Source organism: Schistocerca nitens, chromosome 7 (assembly GCF_023898315.1).
Source record: "Schistocerca nitens isolate TAMUIC-IGC-003100 chromosome 7, iqSchNite1.1, whole genome shotgun sequence".
Taxonomy (NCBI): domain Eukaryota; kingdom Metazoa; phylum Arthropoda; class Insecta; order Orthoptera; family Acrididae; genus Schistocerca; species Schistocerca nitens.
Genome location: NC_064620.1, coordinates 5,843,881 through 5,860,947, shown reverse-complemented (window position 1 = coordinate 5,860,947; position 17,067 = coordinate 5,843,881). Strand labels below are relative to the sequence as shown.

General features: G+C 63.0%; 6 protein-coding genes across 6 annotated transcripts; all 6 read right to left on the bottom strand.

Moving 5' to 3' along the window:
- Positions 1-114: 114 nt before the first annotated feature.
- On the bottom strand, positions 115-3,211 carry LOC126195180 (mucin-5AC-like). Its single transcript, XM_049933692.1, has 2 exons — positions 1,859-3,211; positions 115-1,797 (listed from the first exon to the last, which is right to left on the bottom strand). The coding sequence occupies exons 1-2, from the start codon at positions 3,209-3,211 to the stop codon at positions 115-117; spliced, it is 3,036 nt and encodes a 1,011-aa protein (XP_049789649.1).
- Positions 3,212-3,920: 709 nt separating this feature from the next.
- LOC126195178 (transcriptional regulatory protein AlgP-like) lies at positions 3,921-4,625 on the bottom strand. Its single transcript, XM_049933690.1, has one exon. The coding sequence runs from the start codon at positions 4,623-4,625 to the stop codon at positions 3,921-3,923; it is 705 nt and encodes a 234-aa protein (XP_049789647.1).
- A 1,585-nt stretch (positions 4,626-6,210) lies between these two features.
- Positions 6,211-7,329, bottom strand: LOC126195177 (transcriptional regulatory protein AlgP-like). Its single transcript, XM_049933689.1, has one exon. The coding sequence runs from the start codon at positions 7,327-7,329 to the stop codon at positions 6,211-6,213; it is 1,119 nt and encodes a 372-aa protein (XP_049789646.1).
- Positions 7,330-7,656: 327 nt separating this feature from the next.
- On the bottom strand, positions 7,657-8,268 carry LOC126195176 (transcriptional regulatory protein AlgP-like). Its single transcript, XM_049933687.1, has one exon. The coding sequence runs from the start codon at positions 8,266-8,268 to the stop codon at positions 7,657-7,659; it is 612 nt and encodes a 203-aa protein (XP_049789644.1).
- Positions 8,269-8,304: 36 nt separating this feature from the next.
- On the bottom strand, positions 8,305-12,552 carry LOC126195175 (mucin-1-like). The gene is made up of 4 exons (XM_049933686.1): positions 11,958-12,552; positions 11,445-11,876; positions 9,990-11,344; positions 8,305-9,672 (listed from the first exon to the last, which is right to left on the bottom strand). The coding sequence occupies exons 1-4, from the start codon at positions 12,550-12,552 to the stop codon at positions 8,305-8,307; spliced, it is 3,750 nt and encodes a 1,249-aa protein (XP_049789643.1).
- Positions 12,553-12,891: 339 nt separating this feature from the next.
- Positions 12,892-15,772, bottom strand: LOC126195174 (BCL-6 corepressor-like protein 1). Its single transcript, XM_049933685.1, has 2 exons — positions 14,380-15,772; positions 12,892-14,279 (listed from the first exon to the last, which is right to left on the bottom strand). Exons 1-2 carry the CDS (start codon positions 15,770-15,772, stop codon positions 12,892-12,894), a joined length of 2,781 nt encoding a protein of 926 aa, XP_049789642.1.
- Positions 15,773-17,067: the final 1,295 nt, after the last annotated feature.

The window sequence follows — 17,067 nt, the reverse complement described above, 5'->3', positions numbered from 1 at the left end:
TTCGCAGGAATACAGGCTGGCTGGCAGGAACGCAGGCTGGCTGGCAGGAACGCAGGCTGGCTGTCAGGCACACTGCCTGGCTGGCTGACTGGCTGGCAGGAACGCTGGCTGGCATTAACGCTGGATGGCTGGCAGCAACACAGGCTGGCTGGCAGCATCACAGGCTGTTTGGCAGGAACGCAGGCTAGCTGGCAGCAACACAGGCTGGCTGGGAGTATCGCAGACTGGCTGGCAGGAACGCGGACTGGCTGAAAGGAACACTGGCTGATTGACTGGCTGGCTGGCAGGAACGCTGGCTGGCAGGAATGCTATCTGGCTGGCACAAACATAGCCTGGCTGGCAGGAACGCAGGCCGGCTGGCAGGAACACAGGCTGGCTGGCAGGAACGAAGGCTGGCTGGCAGGAACGCAGGCTAGCTGGCAGGAACACTGGCTGGTTGGCGGGCTGGCTGGCAGGATCTCTGGCTGGCTGACTTCCTAGCTGGCAGCAATGCTTGCTGGTTCGCTGGAACACAGGCTGGCTGGCAGGAACGCAGGCTGGCTGGCAGAACGCAGGCTGGCTGTCAGGCACACTGCCTGGCTGGCTGACTGGCTGGCAGGAACGCTGGCTGGCATTAACGCTGGATGGCTGGCAGCAACACAGGCTGGCTGGCAGCAACACAGGCTGTTTGGCAGGAACGCAGGCTGGCTGGCTGGCTGGCTGGGAGTAACGCAGTCTGGCTGGCAGGAACGCGGACTGGCTGGCAGGAACATTGGCTGATTGACTGGCTGGCTGGCAGGAACGCTGGCTGGCAGGAATGGTATCTGCCTGGCACAAACACAGGCTGGCTGGCAGGAATGCAGGCCGGCTGGCAGGAACACAGGCTGGCTGGCAGGAACGCAGGCTGGCTGGCAGGAACGCAGGCTGTCTGGCAGGAACACTGGCTGGTTGGCGGGCTGGCTGGCAGGAATGCTGGCTGACTGGCAGGAACACATCTGGCTGGCAGGAACACAGGCTGGCTGGCTGGCTGGCTGGCAGGAACACAGGCTGGCAAGAATGCTCTCTGTCTGGATGGAACGCTGCTTGCTGGTAGGAACGCAGGCAGGCTGGCTGGACCACAGGCTGGCTGGCAGGACCTGTGGGTGGCTGGCTGGCCAGCTGGCAGGAACGCTGACTGTCAGGAACGCTGCCTGGCAGGAACGCTGGCTGGCTGGCAGGGGCGCTGGCTGGCAGGAAATTTGTCTGCCTGGCAGGAACACAGGCTGGCTGGCAGCAATGCAGGCTGGTTTGTAGGAACACGGGCAGGCTGGCAGGGACACTGGGTGACTGGCTGGCAGGCTGGCAGGAACGCTGGCTGGCAGGAACGCTGGCTGGCTGGCAGGAGCGCCGACTGGCTGGGAGGAACTCAGGCTGGCTGGCAGGAACGCAAGGTGGCTGGCAGGAACACTGGCTGGCTGGCTGGCTGGCTGGCAGGAACGCTGGCTGGCAGGAATGCTGGCTGGCAGGCACGACCACAGGCTGGCTCGAGAGAACGCAAGCTGCCTGGCAGGAACACAGGCTGGCTGGCAGGAACGCAGGCTGGCTGGCAGGATCGCAGGCTGGCTGGCAGGAACACAGGCTGGCTGACTTTCTAGCTGGCAGCAATGCTTGCTGGTTCGCAGGAATACAGGCTGGCTGGCAGGAACGCAGGCTGGCTGGCAGGAACGCAGGCTGGCTGTCAGGCACACTGCCTGGCTGGCTGACTGGCTGGCAGGGACGCTGGCTGTCATTAACGCTGGATAGCTGGCAGCAACACAGGCTGGCTGGCAGCATCACAGGCTGTTTGGCAGGAACGCAGGCTGGCTGGCAGGAACACAGGCTGGCTGGGAGTAACGCAGACTGGCTGGCAGGAACGCGGACTGGCTGGCAGGAACACTGGCTGATTGACTGGCTGGCTGGCAGGAACGCTGGCTGGAAGGAATGCTATCTGGCTGGCACAAACACTGGCTGGCTGGCAGGAACGCAGGCCGGCTGGCAGGAACACAGGCTGGCTGGCAGGAACGAAGGCTGGCTGGCAGGAACGCAGGCTGGCTGGCAGGAACACTGGCTGGTTGGCGGGCTGGCTGGCAGGATCTCTGGCTGGCTGACTTCCTAGCTGGCAGCAATGCTTGCTGGTTCGCTGGAACACAGGCTGGCTGACAGGAACGCAGGCTGGCTGGCAGAACGCAGGCTGGCTGTCAGGCACACTGCCTGGCTGGCTGACTGGCTGGCAGGAACGCTGGCTGGCATTAACGCTGGATGGCTGGCAGCAACACAGGCTGGCTGGCAGCAACACAGGCTGTTTGGCAGGAACGCAGGCTGGCTGGCTGGCTGGCTGGGAGTAACGCAGACTGGCTGGCAGGAACGCGGACTGGCTGGCAGGAACATTGGCTGATTGACTGCCTGGCACAAACACAGGCTGGCTGGCAGGAATGCAGGCCGGCTGGCAGGAACACAGGCTGGCTGGCAGGAACGCAGGCTGGCTGCCAGGAACGCAGGCTGTCTGGCAGGAACACTGGCTGGTTGGCGGGATGGCTGGCAGGAATGCTGGCTGACTGGCAGGAACACATCTGGCTGGCAGGTACACAGGCTGGCTGGCTGGCAGGAACACAGGCTGGCAAGAATGCTCTCTGGCTGGATGGAACGCTGCTTGCTGGTAGGAACGCATGCAGGCTGGCTGGACCACAGGCTGGCTGGCAGGACCTGTGGGTGGCTGGCTGGCCAGCTGGCAGGAACGCTGACTGTCAGGAACGCTGCCTGGCAGGAACGCTGGCTGGCTGGCAGGGGCGCTGGCTGGCAGGAAATTTGTATGCCTGGCAGGAACACAGGCTGGCTGGCAGGCATGCAGGCTGGTTGATAGGACACGGGCTGGCTGGCAGGCACCCTGGGTGACTGGCTGGCAGGTTGGCAGGAACGCTGGCTGGCAGGCACACAGGGTGACTGGGTGGCAGGTTGGCAGGAACGCTGGCTGGCAGGAATGCAGGCTGACTGGCAGGAACACAGGATGGCTGGCAGAATCAGAGGCTGGTTGGGAGAAACTCAGGCTGGCTGGCAGGAATGCAGGCTGGCTGTCAGGCGCACTGGCTGGCTGACTTACTGGCAGGCAGGAACGCTGGCTGGCAGGAACGCTGGATGGCTGGCAGGAACACCGGCTGGCTGGCAGCAACACAGGCTGTCTGGCTGGAATATTGCTGGCTGGCTGGCTGGCTGGCATGAACGCATCTTAGCAGAGACGTTGGATGGCCTGCAGGAACACAGGCTGGTTGGCATGAACGCTGTCTGGCTCGCAGGAACGCAGGCAGGCTCGTATGGACACTGGCTGGCTGGCTGTCTGGCAGGAACGCTGTCTGATAGGAATGCTGGCTGGCCATCTGGAACAGAGGCAGGCTGGCTCGCTGGCTGGCAGGAACGCTGGCTGGCAGGAATGCTGGCTGGCAAGCACTAATACAGGCTGGCTCGCAGGAATGCAGACTGGCTGGCAAGAACACAGGATGGGTGGCAAGAATGCAGGCTGACTGACAGGATCGCAGGCTGGCTGGCAGCAACACTGGCAGGCTGGCAGAAACACAGTCTGGCTGGCAGGAACACAGGCTGTCAGGCAGGAATACTTACCGGCTGGCTGGCTGGGTAGCATGAACGCAGGTTGGCAGGGACGCTGGCCGGCTGGCAGGAACGCTGGCTGGCAGGAACGGTGTGTGGCTGGCAGGAACACAGGCTGGATGGCACGAACACAGGCTAACTGGTAGGAATAATTGCTGGCTGGCTAGCTGAGTGGCATGAACGCAGGTTGGCAGGGACGCTGGCTGTCTGGCAGGAACACAGGCTGGTTGGCAGGATCGCAGGCTGTCTGGCAGGAACGCAGGCTGGCTCGCAGGGACACTGGGTGGCTGGCTGGCTGGCAGGAATGCTGTCTAGTAGGAACGCTAAATGCCTGTCAGGAACACAGGCAGGCTGGCAGGAACACAGGCTGGCTGGTAGGAACGATGGCTGCCTGGCTGGAACACAGGCTGGCTGGCAGCAACACTGGTTGGCTGGATGGCAGCCTGGGAGGAACGCTGCTTGGCAGGAACGCTGGCTGGCTGGCAGGAACCCAGGCTGGCTGGCAGGAACGCAGCCTGGCTGGTAGGAACACAGGCTGGCTGGCAGGAATGCAGGCTGGCTGGGTGAAAGGCAGGCTGGCTGGCAGGAACACAGGCTGATTGGGAGTAATGCAGACTGGCTAGCAGGAATGCAGGCTGGCTGGCAGGAACACTGGCTGGATGACTGGCAGGGACGCCAGCTGGCAGGAATGCTGGCTGGCTGGCTGGAACACCGGCTGGCTGGCAGGAACGCAGGCTGGCTGGGAGGAACACAGGCTGGCTGGCAGGAACGCACGCTGGCTGGCAGGAACGCTGGCTGGCTGGCAGGAACACTGGATTTCCGGCGGGCTGGCTGGCAGGAACGATGGATGGCTGGCAGGAACACAGGCTGGCTGGCAGGTACACAGGGTGGCTGATAGGAACGCAGGCTGCCCTGCTGGAACACAGGTTGGCTAGCAAGAACACTGGCTGGCTGGCTGGCAGGCTGGCAGAAACACTGGCTGGCTGGCTTTCTCGCTGACAGCAATGCTTGCTGGTTCGCAGGAACATAGGCTGGCTGGCTGGAACGCAGGCTGGCTGGCAGGAATGCAGGCTGGCTGTCAGGTGCACTGGCTGGCTGGCTGACTGTCTGGCAGGAACACTGGCTGCCAGGAACGCTGGATGGCTGGCAGGAACACAGGCAGGCTGGCAGCAACACAGACTGTCTGGCAGGAATACTTGATGGCTGACTGGCTGGCTGGCATGAACGCAGGTTAGCAGGGACGCTGTATGGCTGGCAGGAACACAGGCTGGTAGGCAGGAACGCAGGCTGGCTTGCAGGAACGCGGGCAGGCACGCATGGACACTGGCTGGCTGGCTGGCTGGCAGGAATGCTGTCTGGTAGGAATGCTGGCTGGCCGTCAGGAACAGAGGCAGGCTGGCAGGAACGCAGGCTGGCTGGCAGGAACAGGCTGGCTGGCAGGATCACAGGCTGGCTGGGAGGAACTCAGGCTGGCTGGCAGGAACGCAGGCTGGCTGGCAGGAACACTGGCTGGCTGGCTCGCTGGCTCGCAGGAACGCTGGCTGGCACTAATGCTGGCTGGCAGGCACGAACACAGGCTGGCTGCCAGGAATGCAGGCTGGCTGGCTGAAACGCAGGCTGGCTGGCAGGAACACAGGCTGATTGGGAGTAATGGAGACTGGCTACCATGAACGAGGGCTTGCTGGCAGGAACAAAGGTTGGCTGGCAGGATCACAGGCTGGATGGCAGGAACACAGGCTAACTGGCAGGTATACTTCCTGGCCGGCTGGCTGTGTGACATGAACGCAGGTTGGCAGGTTGGCAGGGACGCTGGCAGGAAGACAAGCTGGCTGGCAGGAACGCAGTCTGGCTGGCAGGAACACAGGCTGCCTGGCAGGAACGCAGTCTGGCTGGCAGGAACACAGGCTGGCTGGCAGTATCACAGGCTGGCTGGGACGAACTCAGGCTGGCTGGCAGGAACGCAGGCTGGCTGGCAGGAACACTAGCTGGCTGGCTCGATTGCTGGCAGGAACGCTGGCTGCCAGGAATGCTGGCTAGCAGGCATGAACACAGGCTGGCTGGCAGTATCACAGGCTGGCTGGGACGAACTCAGGCTGGCTCGCAGGAACGCCGACTGGTTGCCAGGAACACACGCTGGGTGGCAGGAACGCAGGGTGGCTGGCAAGATCGCAGGCTGGCTGGCAGCAACACTCGCAGACTGGCAGGAACACAGGCTGGCTGGCAGGAACACAGGCTGTCTGGCAGGAATACTTGCTGGCTCTGTGGCATGAACGTTAGTTGGCAGGGACGATGGCTGGCTGGCAGGAACGCTGGCTGGCTGGCAGGAACGCAGGCTGGATGGCAGGAACACAGGCTAACTGGCAGGAATACTTGCTGGCTGGCTGGCTGGGTGGCATGAACGCAGGTTGGCAGGGACGCTGGCTCGCTGGCAGCAACACAGGCTGGTTGGCAGGAACGCAGGGTGGATGGCAGGAACGCAGGCTGTCAGGAACGCTGGCTGGCTGGCAGGAACCCAGGCTGGCTGGCAGGAACGCAGCCTGGCTGGTAGGAACACAGGCTGGCTTCCAGGAACACATGCTGGCTGGCAGGAAAAATGACTGGCTGGCATGAACGCTAGATGGCTGGCAGGAGGGCTGCCTGGCTGGTGAAAACACAGGCTGGCTGGATGGAACGCTGGCTGGCTGGCAGGATCGCAGGCTGGCTGGCAGGAACACAGGATGCCTGGCGGGAACGCAGGATGGCTGGCAGGAACGCAGGCTGTCTGGCAGGAACAGTGACTGGTAGGAATGCTGACTGGCTGGCAGGAGTACAGGCTGGCTTGCAAGAACGCAGGCTGGGTGGTAGGAACGCAGACTTGCTGACATGAACGCAGGTTGGCAAACAGGAACGCAGGATAGCTGCCAGGAACACTGCATGGCTGGCTGGCAGGGTGGCAGGAATATTGACTGGCAGGAACGCTGGCTGGCTGGGAGGAGCGCTGGCTGGCTGGCAGGAACCCAGGGTGGCTAGGAGGAACACAGGCTGGCTGGCCGGAACGCAGGCTGGCTGGTAGTAATGCAGGCTGGCTGGCTGGAACACAGGCTGCCTGGCAGGAACGCAGGCAGGTTGGAAGAAACGCAGGCTTGCTGGTACGAACACAGGCTGACTGGCATTAACACTGCCAGGCTGTCTGGTTGTCTGGCTGGAACACTGGATGGTAGGAACGCTGGCTGGCTGGCAGGACCACAGGCTGGGTGGCAGGAACGCAGGCTGGCTGGTAGGAACGCAGGCTGGCTGGCAGGAACGCAGGCTGGCAGGCAGGAACGCAGGATGGCTGGCAGGAACGTAGGCTTGATGGCAGGAACTCAGGCTGGATGGCAGGAACACTGGCTGATTGGCTGGTAGGGACGCTGGCTGGCAGGAGTGCTCGCTGGCTGGCAGGAACACTGCCTGGATGGCAGGAACGCAGGCTGGCTGGCAGTAACACAGGCTGGCTGACAAGGACGCAGGCTGGGTGACAGGAGGGCAGACTGGCTGACAGGAACACTGGCTGGCTGGCGGGCTGTCTAGCAGGAACGCTGGATGGCTGGCAGGAACACAGGCTGGCTGGGAGTAACGCAGATTGGCTGGCAGGAACACAGGCTGGTTGGCAGGAACGTTGGCTGGCTGGCAGGAACGCAGGCTGGCTGGCAGGAACACCGGCTGATTAGCGGGCTGGCTGGCAGGAATGCTGGCTGACTGGCAGGAACACATCTGGCTGGCAGGAACACAGGCTGGCAAGAACGCTCTGTGGCTGGATGGAACGCAGGCTGGCTGGTAGGAACGCAGGCAGGCTGGCTGGACCACAGGCTGGCTGGCAGGAGCTGTGGGTGGCTGGCTGACTGGCTGGCAGGAACTCTGCCTGACAGAAACGCTGGCTGGCAGGAACGCTGGCTGGCTGGCAGGACCACAGGCTGGGTGGCAGGAACGCAGGCTGGCTGGCAGGAACACAGGCTGGCTGGCAGGAATGCAGGCTGCCTTGCAGGAACACAGGCTGGCTGGCAGGAACGCAGGATGGCTGGCAGGAATGCAGGCTGGCTGTCAGGCGCACTGGCTGGCTGGCTGGCCGGAAAGCTGGCTGGCAGGAACGCTGGCTTGCTGGCAGGAACACAGGCTGGCTGGGAGTAACGCAGACTGGCTGGCAGGAACGCGGAGTGGCTGGCAGGAACCCAGGCTGGCTGTCGGGAACGCAGCCTGGCTGGTAGGAACACAGGCTGGCTTCCAGAAACACTGGCTGGCTGGCTGGTTTGCGGGCGGGAACGCTGGCTGGCAAGTACACTGGCTGGCTGGCAGGAGCGCTGGCTGGCTCGCAGGAACACAGGCTGGCTGGCAGGAATGCAGGCTGGCTGGCTGAAACGCAGGCTGGCTGGCAGGAACACAGGCTGATGGGGAGTAATGCAGACTGGCTAGCAGGAACGAGGGCTGGCTTGCAGGAACACTGGCTGGCTGACTGGCAGGGACGCCTGCTGGCAGGAATGCTGGCTGGCTAGCTGGAACACCGGCTGGTTGGCAGGAACGCAGGCTGGCTGGGAGGAACACAGGCTGGCTGGCAGGAACGCACGCTGGCTGGCAGGTACGCAGGCTGGCTGGCAGGAACACTGGATTTCCGGCGGGCTGGCTGTCAGGAACGATGGATGGCTGGCAGGAACACATGCTGCCTGGCAGGATCACAGGCTGGCTGGGAGGAACTCAGGCTGGCTGGCAGCAACGCAGGCTGGCTGGCAGGAACACTGGCTGGCTGGCTCGTTGGCTGGCAGGAACGCTGGCTGGCAGGAATGCTGGCTGGCAGGCACGAACACAGTCTGGCTCACAGGAACGCAGACTGGCTGGCAGGAGCACTGGCTGGCTGGCAGGAACACAGGCTGGCTGGCAGGAATGCAGGCTGGCTGGCTGAAACGCAGGCTGGCTGGCAGGAACACAGGCTGATTGGGAGTAATGCAGACTGGCTAGCTGGAACGAGGGCTGGCTGGCAGGAACACTGGCTGGCTGACTGGCAGGGACGCCGGCTGGCAGGAATGCTGGCTGCCTGCCTGGAACACCGGCTGGCTGGCAGGAACGCAGGCTGGCTGAGAGAGACACAGGCTGGCTGGCAGGAACGCACGCTGGCTGGCAGGAACGCAGGCTGGCTGGCAGGAACACTCGATTTCCGGCGGGCTGGCTGGCAGGAACGCTGGATGGCTGGCAGGAACACAGTCTGGCTGGCAGGAACGTAGGCTGGCTGATAGGAACGCAGGCTGCCATGCTGGAACACAGGTTGGCTAGCAAGAACACTGGCTGGCTGGCTGGCTGGCTGGCAGGAACACTGGCTGGCTGGCAGGAACGCAAGCTGGCTGGTAGGAACGATGGGTGCCTCGCTGGAACACAGGCTGGTTGGCAGGAACGAAGGCTGTCTGGCAGGAACGCAGGTTGGCTCGCAGGGACACTGGCTGGCTGGCTGGCTGGCAGGAACGTTGTCTGGTAGGAACGCTGGCTACCTGTCAGGAACACAGGCAGGCTGGCAGGAACGCAGGCTGGCTGGTAGGAACGATGGCTGCCTGGCTGGAACACAGGCTGGCTGGCAGGAACACTGGTTGGCTGGATGGCAGCCAGGCAGGAACACTGACTGGCGGGAACGCTGGCTGGCTGGCAAAAACCCAGGCTGGCTGGCAGGAACGCAGCCTGGCTGGTAGGAACACAGGCTGGATTCCAGGAACACTGGCTGGCTGGCTGGCTGGCGGGCAGGAACGCTGGCTGGCAAGTACGCTGGCTGGCTGGCAGGAGCGCTGGCTTGCTGGCAGGAACACAGGCTAATTGGGAGTAATGCAGTTTGGCTAGCAGGAACGAAGGCTGGCTGGCAGGAACACTGGCTGGCTGATTGGCATGTACACCGGCTGACAGGAATGCTCTCTGGCTGGCTGGAACACCGGCTGGCTGGCAGGAACGCAGGCTGCCTGGCACGATCACAGGCTGGCTGGCAGGAACGCACGCTGGCTGGCAGGAACGCAGGCTATCTGCAGGAACATTGGCTGGGTGGCTGGGTGGCTGGCTGGAACCCTGGCTGGCAGGAACGCTCTCTGGCTGTATGAAACGCAGCCTGGCTGGTAGGAACGCAGGCAGGCTGCCTGGAACACATGCTGGCTGGCAGGAAAAGTGGCTGGCTTGCTGGCTGGCTGGCAAGAATGCTGGCTGACAGGAACGCTGGCTGGCATGAACGCTAGTTGGCTGGCAGGAGGGCTGGCTGGCTGGCAGAAACACAGGCTGGCTGGATGGAACGCTGGCTAACTGGCAGATTCGCAGGCTGCCTGGCAGGAACACAGGATGCCTGGCAGGAACGCAGGATAGCTGGCAGGAACACAGGCTGTCTAGCAGGAACACTGGCTTGTAGGAACGCTGACTGGCTGGCAGGAGTACAGGCTGGCTTGCAGGAATGCAGGCTGGGTGGTAGGAACGCAGACAGGCTGACATGAACGCAGGTTGGCAGACAGGAACGCAGGATGGCTGCCAGGAACAATGCATGGCTGTCTGGCAGGGTGGCAGGAATGTTGACTGTCAGCATCGCTGGCTGGCTGGGAGGAGCGCTGGCAGGCTGGCAGGAACCCAGGGTGCTGGGAGGAACACAGGCTGGCTGGCCGGAACGCAGGCTGTCTGGTAGTAATGCAGGCTGGCTGGCTGGAACACAGGTTGCCTGGCGGGTATGCAGGCTGGTTGGAAGGAACGCAGGCTGGCTGGTAGGAACACTGGCTGGCTGTCTGGCAGGAACACAGGCTGGCTGGCAGGAACGCAGGCTGGCTGGTAGGAACACAGGATGCAGGCAGGAACACTGACATGCTGTCTGGATGGCTGGCAGTAACGCTGACTGACATGAACGCTGGATGGCTGGCAGGAACAGTAGTGGCTGCCTGCCTGGCCGGCAGGAACGATGGCTGGGTGGCAGGAACGCAGGCCGGCTGGCAGGAACTCAGGCTGCCTGGCAGGAACGCAGGCTGGCTGGCAGGAACATAGGCTGGATGGCAGGAATGCAGGCTGGCTGGCAGGAATGCAGGCTGGCTGGCAGGAACAATGTCTTGCTTGCTGGCTGGCTGGCAGGAACGTTGGCTGGATGGCAGGAACACAGGCAGGCTGGCATGAACGCAGGCTGGCTGGTAGGAACGCAGGCTGGTTGGCTGGAACACAGGCTGGCTGGCAGGAACACTGGTTGGCTGGGTGGCTGGCCGGCAGCAACGGTAGCTGGCAGGAACGCTGTCTGTCTGGCAGGAACACAGGCTGGCTGGCAGGAACGCAGGGTGGCTGGCAGGAACAAAGGCTGGCTTGCAGGGATGCATGCCAGCTGGCAGGAGCGCAGGCTGGCCAGCAGGAACACAGGTTGGCTGGGAGTAACGCAGACTGGCTGACAGGAACGCGGGCTGTCTGGCAGGAACACTGGCTGGCTGGCGGGCTGGCTGGCAGTAACGCTGGCTGGCTGGCAGGAACACAGGCTGGCTGGCAGGAAACAGGCTGGCTAGCAGGAACGCAGGGTGGCTGGCAGGAACACTGCCTGGCTGGCGGGCTGGCTGGCAGGGACGCTGGCTGGGTGCCAGGAACACAGGCTGGCTGGCAGGAACACAGGCTGGCTGGTAGGAACGCAGGCTGCCTGGCTGGAACACAGGCTGGCTGGCAGGAACACTGGCTGGCTGGCTGGCTGGCTGGCAGGACCCTTGACTGGCAGCAACGCTGGCTGGCTGGAACACAGGCTGGCTGGCAGGAACGCAGGCTGGATGGTAGGAACGGAGACTGGCTGGTATGAACGCAGGCTGGCACAAAGGAACGCAGGATGGCTGCCAGCAATGCAGGCTGTCTGGCAGGAACACTGCCTGGCTGCCAGGAACGCAGGCTGGCTGTCAGGAACTCTCGCTGGCTGGCTGGCAGGAACGCTGGCAGGCAGGAACGCTGGTTGCCTGGCAGGAAAACAGGCTGGCTGTCAGGAATGCAGGCCGGCAGGCAGGAACGCATCCTGGGTAGCAGGAACACAGGGTGGCTGGGAGGAACGCAGGCTGGCTGTCGGGAATACAGGCTGGCTGGCAGGAACACTGGCTGGCTGTCTGGCTGGCAGGAACGCTGGCTGACAGCAATGCTGGCTGGCTGGCAGGAACACAGCCTGGCTGGCAGGAACGCAGGCTGGCTGACAGTAACACAGGCTGGCTGACAGGAACACTGGCTGGCTGGCGGGCTGGCTGGCTGGCAGGAATGCAGGCTGGCTGGCAGGAACAATGTCTTGCTTGCTGGCTGTCTGGCAGGAACGTTGGCTGGATGGCAGGAACACAGTCAGGCTGGCATGAACGCAGGCTGGCTGGTAGGAACGCAGGCTGGTTGGCTGGAGCACAGGCCGGCTGGCAGGAACACTGGCTGGCTGGGTGGCTGGCCGGCAGCAACGCTAGCTGGCAGGAACGCTGTCTGTCTGGCAGGAACACAGGCTGGCTGGCAGGAACGCAGGGTGGCTGGTAGGATCATAGGTCGGCTTCCAGGAACACTTGCTGGCTGGCTGGCTGGCTGGCAGGATCTCTGGCTGGCAAGTACGCTGGCTGACTGGCAGGAGCGCTGGGTGGCTGGCAGGAACAAAGGCTGGCTTGCAGGGATGCATGCCGGCTGGCAGGAGCGCAGGCTGTCCAGCAGGAACACAGGATGGCTGGGAGTAACGCAGACTGGCTGACGGGAACGCGGGCTGTATGGCAGGAACACTGGCAGGCTGGCGGTGTGGCTGGCAGTAACGCTGGCTGGCTGGCAGGAACACAGGCTGGCTGGCAGGAAAACAGGCTGGCTGGCAGGAACGCAGTGTGGCTGGCAGGAACACTGCCTGGCTGGTGGGCTGGCTGGCAGGAACGCTGGCTGGGTGCCAGGAACACAGGCTGGCTGGCAGGAACACAGGCTGGCTGGTAGGAACGCAGGCTGCCTGGCTGGAACACAGGCTATCTGCAGGAACATTGGCTGGGTGGCTGGGTGGCTGGCTGGAACCCTGGCTGGCAGGAACGCTCTCTGGCTGTATGAAACGCAGCCTGGCTGGTAGGAACGCAGGCAGGCTGCCTGGAACACATGCTGGCTGGCAGGAAAAGTGGCTGGCTTGCTGGCTGGCTGGCAAGAATGCTGGCTGACAGGAACGCTGGCTGGCATGAACGCTAGTTGGCTGGCAGGAGGGCTGGCTGGCTGGCAGAAACACAGGCTGGCTGGATGGAACGCTGGCTAACTGGCAGATTCGCAGGCTGCCTGGCAGGAACACAGGATGCCTGGCAGGAACGCAGGATAGCTGGCAGGAACACAGGCTGTCTAGCAGGAACACTGGCTTGTAGGAACGCTGACTGGCTGGCAGGAGTACAGGCTGGCTTGCAGGAATGCAGGCTGGGTGGTAGGAACGCAGACAGGCTGACATGAACGCAGGTTGGCAGACAGGAACGCAGGATGGCTGCCAGGAACAATGCATGGCTGTCTGGCAGGGTGGCAGGAATGTTGACTGTCAGGATCGCTGGCTGGCTGGGAGGAGCGCTGGCAGGCTGGCAGGAACCCAGGGTGCTGGGAGGAACACAGGCTGGCTGGCCGGAACGCAGGCTGTCTGGTAGTAATGCAGGCTGGCTGGCTGGAACACAGGTTGCCTGGCGGGTACGCAGGCTGGTTGGAAGGAACGCAGGCTGGCTGGTAGGAACACTGGCTGGCTGTCTGGCAGGAACACAGGCTGGCTGGCAGGAACGCAGGCTGGCTGGTAGGAACACAGGATGCATGCAGGAACACTGGCTGGCTGTCTGGATGGCTGGCAGTAACGCTGACTGACATGAACGCTGGATGGCTGGCAGGAACAGTAGTGGCTGCCTGCCTGGCCGGCAGGAACGATGGCTGGGTGGCAGGAACGCAGGCCGGCTGGCAGGAACTCAGGCTGCCTGGCAGGAACGCAGGCTGGCTGGCAGGAACATAGGCTGGATGGCAGGAATGCAGGCTGGCTGGCAGGAATGCAGGCTGGCTGGCAGGAACAATGTCTTGCTTGCTGGCTGGCTGGCAGGAACGTTGGCTGGATGGCAGGAACACAGGCAGGCTGGCATGAACGCAGGCTGGCTGGTAGGAACGCAGGCTGGTTGGCTGGAACACAGGCTGGCTGGCAGGAACACTGGTTGGCTGGGTGGCTGGCCGGCAGCAACGGTAGCTGGCAGGAACGCTGTCTGTCTGGCAGGAACACAGGCTGGCTGGCAGGAACGCAGGGTGGCTGGCAGGAACAAAGGCTGGCTTGCAGGGATGCATGCCAGCTGGCAGGAGCGCAGGCTGGCCAGCAGGAACACAGGTTGGCTGGGAGTAACGCAGACTGGCTGACAGGAACGCGGGCTGTCTGGCAGGAACACTGGCTGGCTGGCGGGCTGGCTGGCAGTAACGATGGCTGGCTGGCAGGAACACAGGCTGGCTGGCAGGAAACAGGCTGGCTAGCAGGAACGCAGGGTGGCTGGCAGGAACACTGCCTGGCTGGCGGGCTGGCTGGCAGGAACGCTGGCTGGGTGCCAGGAACACAGGCTGGCTGGCAGGAACACAGGCTGGCTGGTAGGAACGCAGGCTGCCTGGCTGGAACACAGGCTGGCTGGCAGGAACACTGGCTGGCTGGCTGGCTGGCTGGCAGGACCCTTGACTGGCAGCAACGCTGGCTGGCTGGAACACAGGCTGGCTGGCAGGAACGCAGGCTGGATGGTAGGAACGGAGACTGGCTGGTATGAACGCAGGCTGGCACAAAGGAACGCAGGATGGCTGCCAGCAATGCAGGCTGTCTGGCAGGAACACTGCCTGGCTGCCAGGAACGCAGGCTGGCTGTCAGGAACTCTCGCTGGCTGGCTGGCAGGAACGCTGGCAGGCAGGAACGCTGGTTGCCTGGCAGGAAAACAGGCTGGCTGTCAGGAATGCAGGCCGGCAGGCAGGAACGCATGCTGGGTAGCAGGAACACAGGGTGGCTGGGAGGAACGCAGGCTGGCTGTCGGGAATACAGGCTGGCTGGCAGGAACACTGGCTGGCTGTCTGGCTGGCAGGAACGCTGGCTGACAGCAATGCTGGCTGGCTGGCAGGAACACAGCCTGGCTGGCAGGAACGCAGGCTGGCTGACAGTAACACAGGCTGGCTGGCAAGAACGCAGGCTGGCTGGCAGGAACGCAGGCTGGCTGACAGGAACACTGGCTGGCTGGCGGGCTGGCTGGCTGGCAGGAATGCAGGCTGGCTGGCAGGAACAATGTCTTGCTTGCTGGCTGGCTGGTAGGAACGTTGGCTGGATGGCAGGAACACAGTCAGGCTGGCATGAACGCAGGCTGGCTGGTAGGAACGCAGGCTGGTTGGCTGGAGCACAGGCCGGCTGGCAGGAACACTGGCTGGCTGGGTGGCTGGCCGGCAGCAACGCTAGCTGGCAGGAACGCTGTCTGTCTGGCAGGAACACAGGCTGGCTGGCAGGAACGCAGGGTGGCTGGCAGGAACACAGGCTGGCTGGCAGGAAAACAGGCTGGCTGGCAGGAACGCAGTGTGGCTGGCAGGAACACTGCCTGGATGGTGGGCTGGCTGGCAGGAACGCTGGCTGGGTGCCAGGAACACAGGCTGGCTGGCAGGAACACAGGCTGGCTGGTAGGAACGCAGGCTGCCTGGCTGGAACACAGGCTGGCTGGCAGGAACGCAGGCTGGGTGGTAGGAAGGGAGACTGGCTGGTATGAACGCAGGCTGGCACAAAGGAACGCAGGATGGCTGCCAGCAATGCAGGCTGTCTGGCAGGAACACTGCCTGGCTGGCAGGAACGCAGGCTGGCTGTCAGGAACTCTCGCTGGCTGGCTGGCAGGAACGCTGGCAGGCAGGAACGCTGGGTGCCTGGCAGGAAAACAGGCTGGCTGTCAGGAATGCAGGCTTGCAGGCAGGAACGCAGGCTGGGTAGCAGGAACACAGGCTGGCTGGGAGGAACGCAGGCTGGCTGTCGGGAATACAGGCTGGCTGGCAGGAACACTGGCTGGCTGGCTGGCTGGCAGGAACGCTGGCTCACAGCAATGCTGGCTGGCTGGCAGGAACACAGGCTGGCTGGCAGGATCGCAGGCTGGGTGGCAGGAACGCAGGGTGGCCGGCAGGAACACTGGCTGGCTGGCTGGCTGGCTGGCTGGCAAGAACGCAGGCTGGCCGGCAGGAGCACAGCAGCATCTTTCTTGGACTCCATTGTTAAGGTGGTGGTGGTGGTTGTTGGGATGTGTAAGGGGGACTAAACAGCGAAGGTCATCAGTCCCCCATTCCAAAAACAAGCGAGACAAAGTCGCAGAGCAGATAAAACCCCAAGGGGGAAGGAGACTGCCCCCCCCCCCCCCAGGTGCTAAAGAACACAAATTAGGCAACGAACACTACAGAAAAGAAGAGTACGGACGAACACCAGACAGAAAGAAAGAGAAGAGAAGAAGATGGCCGGAGACTGGTTGACTGACCACGACAACAAAAAAGGGAAAGAGTCAACCATCTCACGGCACACCAGAACAGCAACAGGCACAAGGACAAAAGACACAGAAAGGGAAAGGTGCAGGACCTCCCTAAATCGAACCATAAAACGGACTACCACGGATAAAATTTAAAACTTTATCAGCCATGGAGGCATCGTCAGATAAAACCAAAGCCAAAGTGCCCGGGAGATTAAAAGATTGCCGGAGTGTGCGCAGTCGAGGACACTCCAGCAAAATGTGGCCGACCGTCAGCCGGGACCCACACTGACACAGGGGGGGATCCTCCTGACGCAAGAGATGGCCGTGCGTCAGGTACGTATGGCCGATGCGCAGCCGACACAGGACCACCGAGTCCCTGCGAGAAGCCCGCAGGGAGGAACGCCACACGGCGGTCGTCTCCTTGACAGCCCGCAGTTTATTCGGGGCTGTCATGCCACGCCACTCAGCAGCCCACATCCCAATCAGCTTACGGCGCAACACCATCTGCTGGTCGCGAGCCGTAAGGCCGACCTCCAAAGCCGGGGCGTCGATCGCCCCTTTAGCCAGCCTGTCGACACGTTCGTTCCCTGGGATGCCAACATGACCGGGCGTCCAAACCAAGACCACCGAACGACCAGAACGGGCAATGGCGGAAACAGACTCCTGTATGGAGGACACCAGAGGAGAGGAGGGATAGCAGCGGTCGATGGCCTGAAGGCTGCTCAGGGAGTCACTGCAGATGACGATGGACCCACCTGAGCAGGAACGCAGATGCTCAAGAGCGCGCATGATTGCCACCAGCTCTGCAGTAAAAATACTGCAGCCAGCCGGCAAGGAGCGTTGCTCAACATGGGCAGCGTGAGCAAAAGCGTAGGCAGTGCGACCATCAACCAGGGAACCATCCGTGTAGACAGGCTCACAGCCCGGAAATGATTCGAGGAGCGCAAGAAAACGGCGACGGAGGACCACAGGCGGAACCGAGTCCTTAGGTCCCTGTGCCAAATCCAGACGGACGGCCGGCCGGGACAAACACCAGGGAGGCGTA

Bases quoted from the DNA above. Each gene is read 5' to 3' on its own strand.
- LOC126195175 (XM_049933686.1), bottom strand. From the start codon at position 12,552: ATGTTCCTGCAGATAGCCTGTGTTCCAGCCAGGCAGCCTGCGTTCCTA. The intron at 11,877-11,957 runs GCCTGTGCTCCA...CCTGCCATCCAG, and splicing joins GCCAGTGTTCCTGCCAGCCG to CCAACGTTCCTGCCAGACAG. The intron at 9,673-9,989 runs GTCAGCGTTCCT...CGTTTCATACAG, and splicing joins GCCTGTACTCCTGCCAGCCA to CCAGAGAGCGTTCCTGCCAG.
- LOC126195177 (XM_049933689.1), bottom strand. From the start codon at position 7,329: ATGTGTTCCTGCCAGTCAGCCAGCATTCCTGCCAGCCAGCCCGCTAAT.
- LOC126195174 (XM_049933685.1), bottom strand. From the start codon at position 15,772: ATGGAGTCCAAGAAAGATGCTGCTGTGCTCCTGCCGGCCAGCCTGCGT. The intron at 14,280-14,379 runs GCAGTGTTCCTG...CCTACCATCCAG, and splicing joins CCTGCGTTCCTGGCAGCCAG to CCTGCGTTCCTGCCAGCCAG.
- LOC126195176 (XM_049933687.1), bottom strand. From the start codon at position 8,268: ATGTGTTCCTGCCAGCCATCCATCGTTCCTGACAGCCAGCCCGCCGGA.
- LOC126195180 (XM_049933692.1), bottom strand. From the start codon at position 3,211: ATGCCAGCCAGCCAGCCAGCCAGCAATATTCCAGCCAGACAGCCTGTG. The intron at 1,798-1,858 runs GTCTGCGTTACT...CCTGCCAAACAG, and splicing joins GTCCGCGTTCCTGCCAGCCA to CCTGTGATGCTGCCAGCCAG.
- LOC126195178 (XM_049933690.1), bottom strand. From the start codon at position 4,625: ATGTTCCTGCGAACCAGCAAGCATTGCTGTCAGCGAGAAAGCCAGCCA.